This window comes from Pristiophorus japonicus, chromosome 1, assembly GCF_044704955.1.
Source record: "Pristiophorus japonicus isolate sPriJap1 chromosome 1, sPriJap1.hap1, whole genome shotgun sequence".
Classification (NCBI taxonomy): Eukaryota; Metazoa; Chordata; class Chondrichthyes; family Pristiophoridae; genus Pristiophorus; species Pristiophorus japonicus.
This window is the reverse complement of record NC_091977.1, coordinates 253,142,395-253,159,188: the sequence shown is the minus strand read 5'-3', so window position 1 is coordinate 253,159,188 and position 16,794 is coordinate 253,142,395. Positions and strand designations below refer to the sequence as shown.

The 16,794-nt window shown below is 49.2% G+C and overlaps 1 protein-coding gene across 1 annotated transcript in view; it reads right to left on the bottom strand.

The window, feature by feature from the left end:
* Positions 1-16,794, bottom strand: part of frem1a (Fras1 related extracellular matrix 1a) — a 352,151-nt gene that overhangs the window by 119,185 nt on the left and 216,172 nt on the right. The window contains 1 exon segment of the mRNA XM_070877990.1: positions 11,299-11,518. Within this exon segment, the coding sequence (XP_070734091.1) occupies positions 11,299-11,518 (220 nt within the window).

The window sequence follows — 16,794 nt, the reverse complement described above, 5'->3', positions numbered from 1 at the left end:
CCTCCAGATGACAATGTTTCCAGAATAAATTTAATCAGGGGAGAAAATGTTTGGGGAAGGGAGATGAAAAGGCCCAAAGATTTGGGCCAGGACCCCAAGAGGTTTGGAAAAGCAAACACAATGGTGGTTCAATGCAAGGATAAGGAGGTACGAGCTTGGGATATTATCCATGAGGACTACGATGAGGGATGCTGCTTTGCCTGCTGACCAAAGTCGAATGTTGCATTTGAGGTAACAATCAGAGGCCAAGAGCAGGTGGAAAGACTTTTGCTGAACTTGGTGATAGTTTCTTGGATGTATCCCTGTTGTATTCTGAAGAGGTGGTGGTCTCATTCTTAAACCTGCCGGTTTATATTAAGGATGATGTGCTCATGGGACATTAAAATTTGCACAGCAATAAAGAGGAGATGCTATCGAGGAACACGGGTGGCAGATGAAACCCATTATGTAAAGGTGCGGTTCCCAGAGTGGGTGAAGTCATTGCCCTACAGCATGACATTCGAGACAATGGAAGCAGTGCAGTACTTCTGGTACTGTATGATAACCATGTGAAGGTTTGCTATTATTATCTTGGACATGGCCATCTTGTGAGAAGCTGTCCAGACCTGCACTGTTATAACTGCGGCAAGTCTGGACACATTGCTCGGAGCTGCATGGCAGAGAGCTGTGGTTTGTGTCACAAAAGCCCCACCTACTGTGAGTGTGAGGCAACAGGAAGCCCCTTGAATGACGAGGAGATGGGAGAAGGAGCAGGAGGTGTGAGTGGAGTGACCAGAGGAGTAGAGTAGGAGGAGGATACATCCGGCGAATGCAATAAGCGCAAGAAGAGGCAGAAAATTGCGGAGCAGAGAATAAGATGGAGATAGTGGAAAACACACCAAGTATGGTGAAAAAGGACAAAGACAGTGGAGGGCAGCCAGGGTCAAGGACAGAGTAAAGCCATAATATGTTTCGGCTCTCCCTAAAGAATATGGTGTCTGTGGGGGGAACGGAGGTGCGAGCGGAGTGCGGGGTAAGTGTAAGTACTCCAAAGAGAGACGGGGTGTCGGACATCTCAGGGAGCAGGAGGAGGCAAGAAAAGAGGGTGCAAGAGGCAGGAGCCTTAAAGGGGCAGCAAGACGGGAGCAGGGAGACCAAACTGCCAAAAGGGAGCAAGATGGAAGAAGACGTGCTATTGTCCCAGAGAAAGAGAGTAAGCGGGGAGCAAGGGTCAGCGGTGGAGATGAGGCTGAAGGGAGTGGCACTGTTGGAGAAACCATGATAGCAGGAAGACTCTCTAAGGGAGATTAAATATCTGATGGGGAGCAGGGACAGGAGATTAGAGAAGAGCTCGAGAGTGAGGAGTCAGAGGGGGATGGAGACATGAAAGTGGGGGTGGGATGGCATTATGTGGAAAGGGAAAGTTTAGTGAGAGGCACAAGGAGGAAGGGACAGATAGAGGGAGAAGGGGCAGCTGCTCGGCCTAAACCTAATGTAAGGAAGAGGCTGAAACTGCAGGGAAGGTTCAAACAGGAGGTGAAAAAGAGCCAGAGGTTGCAGGATGAAAGCAACAGCTGCCTGAAAAGTTGGGAAGGAGCATGAGAGGAGGGAAGGGATAGAGATTAAATGATAGAGGGTTTATCAGGCACATTTCTTTTATTAGGAGCCATGATTACATTGGTCTCAATTAATGTGAACGGACGGGGGGGGCGGAGAAGAAATTGCAGCAGTTGTTGCAGTGTTTTAAAGGCACTGATCTGTTGTGTCTGCAAGAAACCTTTTGGAATGAGGAGATCCTAAAAAGAATTCGGAAGGTTTAGAAGGGAGAGGTGTTTGCAAGTTACGCAAACAATAACTGTAGAGGGGTGGCTGTTTTGGTGAATCTGTCCATAAAAGGAATGTTGCATTGGTGGACAAGGACACTGAGGGGAGATTTTTCCGGCGAAAGATACAAATGGAGGAATTTAATTGTGATCTCTTTAATATCTATGCACCGAACGACCATTGCAAGCATCACAAACTTTTTTGATGGTTCTTCACAGAAGTGGCAGAGGTGGAAATCCTTTGTATAGTGGGGGATTTTAATGTATTTTTATCTTAGATGGGCATTTCAGCCCAGATGACCTTTAAGGATGATAACTCCAGAGGGATGACTGTAAAAAAGATGGCAAATTTAAATTTGAGACACTAATGGAGGGATTGGAACCCCATAAAAAGGGAATCTCCAGAAGAGGTTGAGTGGGTGATGCTTTAAAACAGAGTTGAATAGATTATCGGTTAATGCGGGAAGGGTTACGTTCTGAGGTGATGGAGATTTATTATAAAAAAGTATATTTTAGTGACCATTCAGCTTTGGTTCCAAGAATTAGGAACAGCAGAGTTAAGATCGGTTTAGTGGTGTGGATTTTAAACAACCAATATCCAAAAAAAAATTTTTATAAAGAAGGGATTTTAAATATATAAAGAATGCTTGGAAGGAACCTTTATTCTTCAAAAGAAAGAAGAGTTTGGTGGGAAAATTTCAAATATAAGGTAAAGGTTTTTTCGATATGTTATGGGAAAGAAAGAGCAACAGCTAACCGGCGTCAAGAAGAGAATATAAACAGAAGGTTTATGGATATCTGTAAAGCAGTTGACGGAGGGGATAAGGGAGCAGGGACTAAGTGGAAGGTTTTAAAGGAAGAGTGGGAATTATTGCAAGCTGAAAAATGCAAGGGGGCCATTCTCCGTGCAAAGGCTAAAGATGTGAGAAGTCCTCGATGCTTCTCTTAGCCTGGATGACCACATGTGCAGGAAGTGTCACCAGTTACAGCAACTCAAGCTCCGAGTTTCAGAGCTTGAGCGGTGTTTGGAGTCACTGCTGTGCATCCGTGAGACTGGGAGCTACATGTTAAGCACGTTTCTAGAGGTGGTCACCGTGCAGCTAAAGATTGTGCAGACAGGGAGGAAATGGGTGAACACCAGACAGAAGAGGAGGACTAGGCAGGTAGGGCAGGAGTCCCTTGAATGCATCTTGCCCTTCAACCAGTATTCTGAGTACTGGTGGGGGCGATGTTGCCTCTGGGGAGTGCAGCCAGAGCCAAGTCCACGGCACCACGGGTGGCTCAGCTGCACGGCGGGGGGAGGAAGAACAATGGAAGAGCTATATTGGTAGGGGATTCGATAATCAGGGGAGCAGACAGGCGTTTCTGCGGCTGCAAACGTGACCCCAGGATGGTATGTTGCCTCCCTGGTTCTAGGATCAAGGATGTCACTGAGCAGGGGCAACACATTCTGGGGGGAGAGGGTGAACAGCCAGAGATCGTGGTCCATATCGGTACCAATGACACAGGTAGAAAGAGGGATGAGGACCTGCAGGCAGAGTTTAGGGAGCTAGGAAAGAGATTAAAAAGCAGGACCTCAAGGGTAGTAATCTCGTGTTACTGCCGGTGCCATGTGCTAGTGAAATAGGAGGATAGAAAAGATAAATGCGTGGCTGGAGACATGGTGCAGGCGGGAGGGCTTTAGATTGCTGAGGCATTGGGACTGTCTCTGGGGGAGGTGAGACCTCAACAGAGCTGGGACCAGAGCTGGGAGCGGGAGGGTTTGCTAGTGCTGTTGGGGAGGGTTTAAGTTAGCTTGGCAGGGGGATGGGAACCGGAGAATAGATTCAGTGGGGAGAGAAGCAAAGCTGGAATTGGGCAGCAGAAAAGTAGAAAATGAATTTGGAAGACAGAGGAAACAAGGGCTGGAAAATAGACAACAAGGGAGTTTGGCATTACTAAATGGTATATACTTCAATTCAAGGAGTATAGGGAATAAGGCAGATGAGCTGAGAGCACCGATAGACACTTGGGAGTACGATATTATACCTATCACTGAGACATGGCTGAAAGAAGGGAAGGTATGGCAACTCAACATTCCAGGTTACAGGGTTTTCAGACGGGATCGAGAGGGGGGGGTAAAAAAGAGGGCGGGGTCACCAGTATGTAACAGGCCCAACAAGGGAGGGATCGGTTCTGGACTTGGTTTTGAGGAATGAAGAGGGGCAGGTGGAAGGCGTATCAGTGGGAGAGCATTTTGGTGCTAGTGATCATAATTCAGAAAGATTTAGGGTAGTTATGGAAAAGGACAAAGGGGGACCAGGATTAAAAGTTCTCAATTGGGGTAAAGCCAATTTTGCTGAGCTGAGATGGGATTTAGCTAAACTGGATAGAAACGGCTACTTGATGGTAAATCAGTGTCACAGCAGTAGGAGGCATTCAAGGAGGGATCCTTAGAGTACAGAGCAAGTATGTTCCCATTAAAAATAAAGGGTGTGGCTAATAAATCTAGAGCCCCCTTGATCTCAAGGGACACACCGGGTAAGATATAGAAAAAAAGGGAAGCTTATAACAGGTACCGAGAACTCAATACTGCAGAAACTCTAGAGGAGTATAAGAAGTGCAGGGGTGCAATTAAAAATATCAGGAAAGCAAAGAGAGAGCAGGAAAGAATGTGGGCAAGTAAAATCAGGGAAAACCCAAAGATGTTTTAAAATATATTAAGAACAAGAGGCTAACTAGAGAAAGAGTAGGGTCTATTAGAGTCAATAAAGGAAATCTGTGTGTGGAGACAGAAGACGAGGGTATGATTTTTAAAGAATATGTTGCATCTATTTTCACAAAAGAAACAGGCGATGCAAACTTTGCAATGAGGGAGGAGGAGTGTGACATATTACGCTTAGCAGCATTGAAAATGGATACATCCCCAGGCCCGGGTGAAATGTATCCCAGGCTGTTAAGAGAAGCAAAAGAGGAAATAGCAGAGGCTCTGACCATCATTTTCCCAGCCTCTCTAGCTACAGGTGTGGTGCCAGAGGACTGGAGCACTGTTAATGTTGTACCTTTGTTTAAAAAAGGAGAAAGGGATAGATCAAGTAATTATAGGCCAGTTAGCCTAACCTCAGTGATAGGAAAAGTATTGGAAAAATTCTGAGAGACAGGATAAATCTTCATTGAGAAAGATATGGATTAATCAAGGACAGTCAGCATGGATTTGTTAAGGGAAGCTCTCATCCAGCTCCCCCGATCACAGACCCTGAACCCCCACACCCAGCTCCCCCGATCACCCCTCCCGCAACCCCCACACCCAGCTTCCCCGATCACCCCTCCCCCAACCTCCATACCCAGCTCCCCCGATCACCCCTCCTGCAACCCCCACACCCAGCTCCCCCGATCACCCCTCCCGCAACCCCCACACCCAGCTTCCCCGATCACCCCTCCCCCAACCTCCATACCCAGCTCCCCCGATCACCCCTCCCGCAACCCCCACACCCAGCTCCCCTGATCACCCCTCCCCCAACCCCCACACCCAGCTCCCCCGATCACCCCTCCCCCAACCTCCATACCCAGCTCCCCCGATCACCCCTCCCCCAACCCCCACACCCAGCTCCCCCGATCACCCCTCCCCCAACCCCCACACCCAGCTCCCCCGATCATCCCTCCCCCAACCCCCACACCCAGCTCCCCCGATCACCCCTCCCCCAACCTCCATATCCAGCTCCCCCGATCACCCCTCCCCCAACCTCCACACCCAGCTCCCCCTATCACCCCTCCCCCAAACCCCACACCCAGCTCCCCCAATCATCCCTCCCCCAACCCCCAAACCCAGCTCCCCCGATCACCCCTCCTCCAACCACCACACCCAGATCCCCCAACCTCCATATCCAGCTCCCCCGATCACCCCTCCCCCAACCTCCACACCCAGCTCCCCCTATCACCCCTCCCCCAACCCCCACACCCAGCTCCCCCAATCATCCCTCTCCCAACCCCCACACCCAGCTCCCCCGATCACCCCTCCCCCAAACCCCACACCCAGCTCCACCAACCCCCACACCCAGTTCCCCCGGTCACCCCTCCCCCAACCCCCACACCCAGCTCCCCCGATCACCCCTCCCCCAACCCCCACATCCAGCTCCCCCAACCCTCACACCCAGCTCCCCGATCACTCCAACCCCAACCCCCACACCCAGCTCCCCCAACCCCCACCCAGATCCCCTGATCACCCCTCCCCCAACCCCCACACCCAGCTCCCCCGATCACCCCTCCCCCAACCCCCACACCCAGCTCCCCTGATCACCCCTCCCCCAACCCCCACACCCAGCTCCCCCAATCCCCACACCCAGCTCCTCCGATCACCCCTCCCCCAACCCCCACACCCAGCTCCCCCGATCACCCCTCTCCCAACCCCCACATCTAGCTCCCCCACACCCAGCTCCCCGATCACCCCTCCCCCAACCCCCAGCTCCCCCAACCAGCTCCCCGATCACCCCTCCCCAACCCCCACACCCAGCTCCCCCGATCACCCCTCCCCTAAACCCCACACCCAGCTCCCCCAACCCTCACACCCAGCTCCCCGATCACTCCAACCCCAACCCCCACACCCAGCTCCCCCAACCCCCACACCCAGCTCCCCGATCACTCCAACCCCAACCCCCACACCCAGCTCCCCCAACCCCCACACCCAGCTCCCTGATCACTCCAACCCCAACCCCCACCCAGATCCCCCAATCACCCCTCCCCCAACCCCCACACCCAGCTCCCCGATCACTCCAACCCCAACCCCCACCCAGATCCCCCAATCACCCCTGCCCCCAACCCCCCAACCAGATCCCCCATTCGCTCCCCCCCCGCAACCCTCACACCCAGCTCCCCCGATCACGGCTCTCTGATTGCCGACTGCGATTTCCTCACGACTGCTGCCCTCCCCTCACTCCGTATTGCTCTGGAGTTTCCTCACTATTGCCACTCTCCCCCTCCCGATTGACGCGCTTCCGCTTCACCCCGATTGTTGAGGTCCATCCCTAAGGCTCCCCAGTTGCCTCACTAGTTTTTCCACCACCCGCCGGCCAGGCTGTACATTTGATCGGTGTTGGGTGGGAGGCGGGATTACATGATGCAAATGAAGCCTGCAGGACCTCCACATCCCCAGCCATGACAGATTCTCCAGCTGCTCTTGCCCTCACCCGAATCCTCCCTGTCATGTATGCAAACTCTTTGTATTCACGATGTAACTATGTATGATGTACCACCTGAGGGCGCTGCTGTTGGGGGCCCAGGGGTTTCCTGCCCTCGTGTGCAGGGGCATATAAAAAGCAGCCAGCCATGCTGCCCCTCACTTTGCAGTCATATTAAATAGACTGAAGTCACACAGCTCTTACTCTTACTCACAGTGCAAGGCCTCATGGAGTTATTCGATGGTAATTGCAGACATAACTGGCGACGAGAATACAGACTTTCATGCGATTATGGCTACCTTTGGCACACTAAAAGACTTTGCAGAGGGTGATGATTGGGATGCCTTCACGGAAAGGCTCGAGCAATATTTCGTGGCAAACGACCTGGCAGGGGAGACGGCCATATTGCTGACCAGTTGTGGGCCCAAGGTCTATCGCCTCGTCAGGGAATTGCTGGCACCCACGAAGGCCAAGGATAAGACATACGATGAACTGACTGAACAAATTCGTGATACCATACAGATGACTTCCTACCAGACTCGGAGCTCACTGGCAAGTACTGTATGTAAAATAACACCGATTGCAGTTGAACTAATAAGAACAGTACAGAGCAGAGCCTACATGCCTGCTGCTGCTTGGCTACCAAGGGGTGCAAATGCAAAATCATTAACACAATGCTGGCATTGCAGGAGTAATCATGGGGCCCATCAATGTCGATTTAAAGACTATGCATGTAAAAGCTGCAGAACAAGGGGCCACCTCCAGCGAATGTCAGGGAGTCAGCAGAAGAGTTCCGATCCAGCGTGGATCACAAAGGACAAGCTAGAGAGGCAACTCAGCCCGAGGGCGCAGTGTGCGGGTGCACACCCTCTCCACAAAAAGTCCTCCCATGATGATAAAGGTCAAATTAAATGGTGTTCCTGTATCCATGAAGCTGGACACAGGACGAGTCAGTCAATTATGAGCCAAAAGGCATTTGAAATGCCGTGGGGCAACAACAAAGCACGAAGACCCAAGCTCAGCCCGATTCAGATAAAGCTGCGCACTTACACCAAGGAACTGATCCCAGTTATTGGCAGAGCGAACGTAAAAGTATCCTATGATGGAGAGGCACACGAGCTGCCACTGTGGATTGTACCAGGCGATGGGCCAACGCTGTTTGGCAGAAGTTGGTTGGGGAAGATTCGATGGAACTGGGAAGATGTCAAAGTATTATCGTCAGTGGACAATGGTTCCTGTGCTCAAGTACTGAGCAAGTTCCCATCTTTATTTGAACCAGGCATCGGCAACTTCACAGGCGCCAAAGTACAGATACTTGGTCCCCGAGGCAAGGCCCGTTCATCACAAGGCTCGAGCGGTCCCCTACATGATGAGGGAGAAAGTGGAGATCGAATTGGACAGACTTCAATGCGAGGGAATCATATCGCCAGTCGAGTTCAACAAGTGGGCCAGCCCGATTGTTCCAGTACTAAAGAACGATGGCACGGTCAGAATCTGCGGCGACTACAAAGTAAAGACCAATCGAGCCTCGTTAAAGGACCAGTACCCACTACCCAAAGCCGATGCCCTTTTCGCGACATTAACAGGGGGAAAGGTGTTCACCAAGCTGGATCTAACCTCCGCTTACATGACCCAGGAGCTGGTTGAGTCGTCGAAAAAATTAACATGCATTAACACGCACAAAGGACTGTTCGTGTACCACAGTCGGGATTCGCTCGGCTGCAGCCATATTCCAAAGAAACATGGAGAGCCTGTTGAAATCGATTCCACGCACCATCGTATTTCAGGATGACATCTTCGAACACCTGCACAACCTGTAAGAAGTTTTAAGTGGACTAAACAGAGTTGGACTCCGGTTGAAACGATCCAAATGTGTCTTCCTGGCGCCAGAGGTAGAATTCCTGGGGAAGAAGACTGCGGCAGACAGCATCAAACCCACAGACTCGAAGACAGAGGCCATCAAGAATGCACCCACACCACGAAATGTAACAGAGCTCCGCTCGTTCCTGGGACTCAACTATTTCGGTAACTTTCTTCCAGGGTTGAGCACCTTGGGGGAACCGTTGCACAAGCTGTTACGCCAGGGAGTTGACTGGGCTTGGGGTAAAAATCAAGAGGCTACCTTTGAGAAGGCCAGAAACCTGCTGTGTTCAAATAAGTTGCTGGTATTATATGACCAATGTAAACGTCTAGTTTTAGCATGTGATCCATTGTCGTACGACGTCAGATGTGTTTTGCAGCAAGCCAATGCAGTGGGCAAGCTCCAAGCGGTTGCATATGAGTCCAGAAGCCTATCAAAGGCCGAAAGAGGCTACAGGAAAAAAGGAGGCTTTAGCCTGTGTTTACGGAGTGAAAAAGATGCACCAATATTTGTTTGGACTCAGGTTCTAGTTAGAGATGGACCACAAGCCTCTAATCTCACTGTTTTTGGAAAGCAAAGGCATAAACACCAATGCTTTGTCTCAAATCCAAAGATGGGCACTGACACTGTCTGCCTACGACTATGTGATCCGCCACAGGCCAGGCACTGAAAACTGCGCTGATGCTCTCAGCCGACGACCGTTGCCCACCACCGGGGTGGAAACGGCGCAGCCCGCAGACCTGCTACTGGCCATGGATACCTTTGATAGCGAAGGGTCACCTGTAACGGCCTGCCAACTTAAGACCTGGACCAGCCATGATTCTCTGCTATCCCTTGTAAAAGTTGCGTCCTCAATGGGAGCTGGTCAGTGGTCCCTAGAGACATGCAAGACGAGATCAAGCCATTTCACTGTTGTAAAGACCAAATGTCGATCCATTCAGATTGCCTCTTATGGGGCAACTATGTTATCTTGCCCAAGAAAGGCAGGGAAACCTTCATACGTGACCTACACAGCACCCACCCAGGCATAGACATGATGAAGGCTAGTGCCAGGTCCTACATCTGGTGGCCCGGCATTGACTCGGACCTGGAGTCGTGCATGCACCAGTGTAACACATGTTCACAACTGAGCAATGCTCCCAGGGAGGCTCCATTTAGTCTCTGGTACTGGCCCTCAAAACCATGGTCCAGGATCCATGTGGATTATGTGGGCCCCTTTCTGGGAAAGATGTTCCTGGTTGTTGTGGATGCCTACTCCAAATGGATTGAATGTGCAATAATGGCATCCAGCACGTCCGCAGCCACCATTGAAAGCCTCAGAGCCATGTTTGCCACCCATGGCTTACCCAACATTCTTGTCAGCAACAATGGTCCATGCTTCACCAGCTCGGAATTCACTGAATTCATGACCCGTAATGGCATCAAGCCTGTCAGATCTACCCCGTTCCAACCTGCATCCAATGGCCAAGTGGAGCAGGCAGTCCAAACCATAAAGCAGAGCTTGAAACGTGTCACGGAAGGCTCCTTACAAACCCGCCTGTCCCGGGTACTGCTCAGCTACAGGACACAACCCCACTCACTTACCGGGGTTCCCCCTGCAGAATTACTAATGAAACAAGCACTCAAAACCAGGATCTCCTTTGCACACCCTGATCTCATTGATCAGGTGGAAACCAGGCATTATCAGCAAAACATGTACCATGATCGCGCGGCTGTATCACGCGACATCACTGTAAACGACTCTGTGTTTGTGCTGAATTACGGTCAGGGTCCCAAATGGGTCGCCGGCATTGTATTAGCCAAGGAGGGGAATAGAGTGTTTACTGTCAAACTGCCTAACGGTCAAATGTGCAGAAAACATTCGGACCAAACCAAATTACGATTCACAGATAACCAGGAACCACCGGAAGAGGACCTCATCTTCAGCGACTCACCGACACACGCCCAATCGACAACAGACCTCGCTGCCAACCACGAGGATGATCCCACCATCCCCAACAGTCCAGCCCAACCAGTCGCGCTGCAACACAGCAGTGGCCCAACCAACTCACCCAGGCCAGAAGCGACACTCAGACGGTCAACCAGGGAGCGCAGGGCTCTGGTTCGCCTTAACCTAAAATCAACTCGCATCAAAGACTTTTGGGGGGAATGATGTCATGTATGCAAACTCTTTGTCTTCACCATGTAACTATGTACAATGTACCACCTGAGGGCGCTGCAGTTGGAGGCCCAGGGGTTTCCTGCCCTAGTGTGCAGGGGCATATAAAAGGCAGGCAGCCATGCTGCCCCTCACTTTACAGTTGTATTAAATGGACTGAAGTCACACAGCTCTTACTCACAATACAAGGCCTCGTGGAGTTATTCGATGGTAATTGCAGACATAATACTCCCCACCTCCCTCTTACCATGGGGGCCGCTACCTCTGGGTTTTTATTTTAACACATTATTCTTTTCCATTCTATCACACTGCTGTTCTATATACCATGCATCAGCTGATCCATCGTGAAGTCCTGCACAGGAAGCTCGTGATGGCCGAGGATTAGTTGCTTGTAATGAGCAACATCGTTCCCGTACATTCCATTCATGATCATCCCGTGGTCGGGTGGCTGGCTGACAGCGAAGATCAGGTGGTCTGGCGGTATGTCTAGGTCTACCACATTGATTATCGAAGGATCCAGTTCACGCATTTGGCCTTCAGAAACCTGGATAAAGCGACATAATGCATTTTAAATAATTGTACCTTTAGCTTATCTCATTCTCTTTAGCACAGATTGTATCTAGTCCTTGGAGCCAATTGCAGCCCATCTCCCACCTGTAGCTCTCAAGGAACTTGGCCAGCCTCTGGCCCTCCAGGCACAGACTACCTGTACAAGGGGACAAAGGTGGGCACTCGGTAGATCAAACTCGGATCACTGGGCACATGACCAGCACCCAAATAAATTTGTAGCACACATTTTTAGTTGGACAAAGGTGCCGAGAAAGGCCTATTACTTGGAATTTCCATGGTAGTTCCCAAGCAGCAGAGTGGCAGAAGCCCAAGAGAAATGGTTAACTTGACATGATGGATTTTAAAAAGAATGATTGTAACTTTACCAGTGGAAAGGTCACCTCATTCTCTTTCGCACAGATTGTGGCCTACAGGAAACTTCTTGGCTTTGATATTAACCTCCCATGAGCGGGTCGAGGAAGGGGTGGTTAAAATGTCAAATTTGCGTAACCCGAACCCAACTCGGCGCATACGAGCCGGCCGCCATCTTTACGCCGGCGATAATCGAGGTGACCGAGTGTCCCACTGAGGGGAAGTGAGAGGCTTATTAACATACATTAACACGTATTAACATATAATACAATTCGCATTGAATGTAACCGGTGTAGCACGGGTTTCCCGAGGGAATCGCTAGTGAAACAGAGACAAGATTGTTCTCCACTTTATCGGGGTGGTTAAAGGTGGGGAGGACTGATGTGAATAAACGTTCAATGCTCAGAGGAGCTTTCGCATTTCTTTCAGGGCTATGGTTTGGTGAGAGTACTTGGTGTGAGAGAATTATTTGGAGAGTTTTGAGTTGTTGAGACAGAGAAGCCTATGGTGAGTGGCCATGACTGCTTCGAGGACCAACTGCAGCAAGGGCATGCTGTGGAGGGAGCTGCAGGGGGCCAGCAGAGAGGGGAGCAGCAAAGATGGTGAGCGCGCTGAAGACACCACCCACGTCACAGGGGCTCCTGACAGAGGCTCAGCTTCCTTGACCTGTTCGAGGACCAGGGCTTCCGCAGTCTGAGATTGTCACATCAGGTGATCACAGACCTCTGCAGATTTCTACAAAATCACAGCCCTGAATTTCTTCACCTCCAGCTCCTTCATGGCAGCTACCGGACACATAGCGATGGTCCCACAGTCAGCTGCCCATAAATGCCTGAGGCAAATGGCAGACAGATTGGCAGGGCTGGGTGATATATCAGCTTCCCCCGAGATGACATTAGCCAGAATGAGTGTGCACTGGGATTTGCATCTCTGGCTGGCTTCCCACAGTTGCAGGGTGCCATTGACTGCACACACGTGGCGCCCCCTGACAACTCAGCAGCAGTCACCAACCGTGAGGCATTTCACTCCATTAATGCGCAGCTATCTCCAACATGTTCTGACCTGGAATGAACCTGAAAGGATGGTTGCTTGGCGACAAAGCCATGTTACCGGCCATGCGAGAAACCCTGCCAGGGCCATCTTAACCCTTTACAGATAAATGTTGGAAAAGCTAATATGCCTGAAGGATTCACCGCTGAATGTTTATCTTTTTTCTTGTTCTATTACAAAGTATTTACAGCACAGAAACAGGCCATTCAGCCCAACAGGTCCATGCCAGTGTTTATTCTCCACACAAGCCTCCTCCCATCTGCCTTTGTCTAAACCTATTAGACTAACCTTCTATTCCTTTCTCCCTCATGTGCTTATCTAGCTTCCCTTCAATGCATTTATGTTATTCGATATAACCATTCCCTGTGGTAATCAATTCCACATTCTCACCATTCTCTGGGTAAAGAAGTTTCTCCCAAATTCCCTATTGTATTTATTCATGACTATTTTATATTATAGACTCTAGCTTTGGTTCCCCTCAAGTGGAGACATCTTCTGTACATCTATCCTATCGAACCATTCAATAATGAAGTAGTACTCGGTAAAATAATGGGACTAAAGGTGCACAAGTCCCCTAGACCTGATGGCTTACATCCTAGGGTCTTAAAAGAAGTGGCTGCAGAGAGAGTGGATGCATTGGTTGTAATCTACCAAAATTCGCTGGATTCTGGGGCGGATTGGGAAACTACAAATGTAACGCTCCTATTTAAAAAAGGAGGCAGACAAAAACTATTGACCAGTTAGCCTAACATCTGCGTTGGGAAAATGCTGGAGACCATTATTAAGGAAGCAGTAGCAGGACATTTGGAAAAGCATAATTCAATCAAGCAGAGTCAGCATGGTTTTATGAAAGGGAAATCATGTTTGACAAATTTGCTGGAGTTCTTTGAGGATGTAATGAGCAGGGTAGATAAGAGGCAACCAGTGGATGTGATGCATTTGGATTTCAAGAAGGCATTCGATAAGGTGTCACATAAAAGGTTACTGAACAAGATAAAAGTTCATGGGATTGGGGGTAATATATTAGTATGGATAGAGGATTGGCTAAGTAACAGAAAACAGAGAGTCAGGATAAATGGGTCATTTTTTGGTTGGCAAAGAGTAGTGGTGTGTTGCAGGGATCGGCGCTGGGTCCTCAACTATTTACAGTCTATATTAATGACTTGGATGAAGGGACCGCGTGTAATGTAGCTGAGTTTGCTGATGATACAAAGATGGGTGGGAAAGCAAATTGTGAGGAGGACACAACAAATTTACAAAGGGATGTAGACAGGCTAAGTGAGTGGGCAAAAATTTGGCAGATGGAGTATAATGTGGGAAAATGTGAGGTTATCCACTTTGGCAGAAAAAATAGAAAAGCAAATTATAATTTAAATAGAGAAAAATTGCAAAGTGATGCAGCACAGAGGGATCTGGGGATCCTTGTGAATGAAACACAAAAAGTGAATATGCAGGTACAGCAAGTAATCAGGAAGGCAAATGGAATGTTGGCCTTTATTGCAAGGGGGATACAGTATAAAAGTAGAGAAGTCCTGCTACAAGTGTACAGGGTATCGGTGAGGCCACACCTAGAGTACTACGTACAGTTTTGGTCTCCGTATTTAAGGAAAGATATACTTGCATTGGAGACTGTTCAGAAAGGTTCACTAGGTTGATTCCAGAGGTGAGGCGGTTGACTTATGAAGATAGTTTGAGTAGGCTGAGCCTATACACATTGGAGTTCAGAAGAATGAGAGGTGAAATTATTGAAACATATAAGATAATGAGGGGGCTCGACAAGGTGGATACAGAGAGGATATTTCCACTCATAGGGGAAACTAAAACTAGGGGACATAGTCTCAGAATAAGGGGTCGCCCATTTAAAACTGAGATGAGGAGGAATTTCTTCTCTCAGAGGGTTGTAAATCTATGGAATTCTCTGCCCCAGAGAGCTGTAGAGACTGGGGCATTGAATATATTTAAGGCAGAGATAGACAGATTTTTGAGCAATAAGGGAATAAAGGGTTATGGGGAGCGGGCAGGGAAGTGGAGCCATGATCTTATTAAATGGCGGAGTAGGCTCGAGGGGTCAGGTGGCCTACTCCTGCTCCTATTTCTTATTTTCTTATGTTCTTAATCTTAAAGACATCTATCAGGTCATTTCTCAGCCTTCTGTTTTCGAGAGAAAAGAGCCCCAGCCTGTTCAGTCTTTTCTGACAATTGTACACTCTCAGTTCTGGTATCATCCTTGTAAAGCTTTCTAGCATCTTCTCTAGTGCATTTATATCATTTTTATTCTATGGAGATCAGAACTGTGCACAGTGCTCCAAGTGTGGTCTAACCAAGGTTCGATACAAGTTTAATATAACTTCTGTGCTTTTCAACTTTTTCCCTTTAGGAATAAACCCTAGTGCTTAATTTGCTTTTTAATAGCCTTATTAAACTGCATCACTATTTTTAGTGATTTGAATATCTGTACCTCTAGATCCCTTTGCTCCTCTATCCCATTTAGACTCTTCGAGGGAGAAATTCTGGAGCTCTCCGTTTGAGGCATTAACTTTTGAAAGTTGAAAACATTAGCGGCAGGCACTCATCTTTTTCAGCTCTTAAAAGATTCAGTATTTGCGATCCAGGAAGGAGTGGAGCACTAAATCAAGCACTTCACTTCCTTGAGCGTTACAGGATGCAGGCGGGGCAGTAGTGGTGAAGCGTGCACACTGGGCCGTGCAGCTGAACCGAGGCTTCATCCCTCCCTTAAAGAGAAGGGCCATCACTGCAAGCTCTGCATTAGGACCAGTGAGCTGGTCCCTGACAGCAGCCACGATCCGGCTCGATCAGCCCGATGCACTGCAGCAGAGTGCTGGGCTGAGCGACCACGGCCCAGGAGAATGTAAAAAAATTGGAAAAAAATAATTTCAGAAATTTTGGTATTTACCTCGGCCACCGCCCCTTTAACTTTTCCCCCAGAAGCTCCCGACCTCCTGATCAATGCCTCCTGCAGCTGTCGGTGTTTTCGCCCAGCGATGCTGCAGTGGGCAGAACTGAAGTTTGCATCCGCGGCGCAACCGGGGTGATGCGCACGGCGATGACGTCATGGTCTCCGGGCGAAGGAGATTGGGGAGTAACGTCTTACTGTCACCACAAACCTCCCACCAATATAGCGGGAGTCAATCATTTCGCCATGCCCGGTCGGTAAGTGTTTAGCGCCCCCCGGAGGCGATAACGGGAGGTGCTAAGGAGGCCAATTTCTTGGACTTATTTTCCAAGGAATATGTGGCTTCCTTATTCTTCCTACCAAAAAGTACCACCTCATACTTATCTATATTGACATTCATTTGCCAATTACACACCCATTCTGAAAGTTTATTAATGTCATCTTGTATTGTGTCGCATCCTCTTCAGTATTACCTATACCCCTCAATTTGGTGTCATCCACAAATTTTGAAATTGTACTTCCAGTTCCCGATACCAAGTCGTAAACCACAGTGGTCCCAGCACCGATCCTTGTGGAACACCACTTCCCACCTTTTGCCAGTCTGAGGAACTACCTTCAACCCTTACTCTCTGTTTTCTGTTTTGTAGCCAAATAGCTATCCATTCTGCTACGGGTCCCGTGACTCCACAGGCTATGATCTTAGTCATAATTCTACATAATTCAAAGGTCTTTTGAAAATTCATATATATTCATCATTATAGACAGTCCCTCAGAATTAAGGAAGACTTGCTTCCACTCTTAAAATGAATCCTTAGGTAGCTGAACAGTCCAATACGAGAGCCACAGTCCCTGTCACAGGTGGGACAGATAGTCGTGAGGGTAAGGGAGGGTGGGACAGATTTGCCGCACGCTCGTTCCGCTGCCTGAGCTTGATT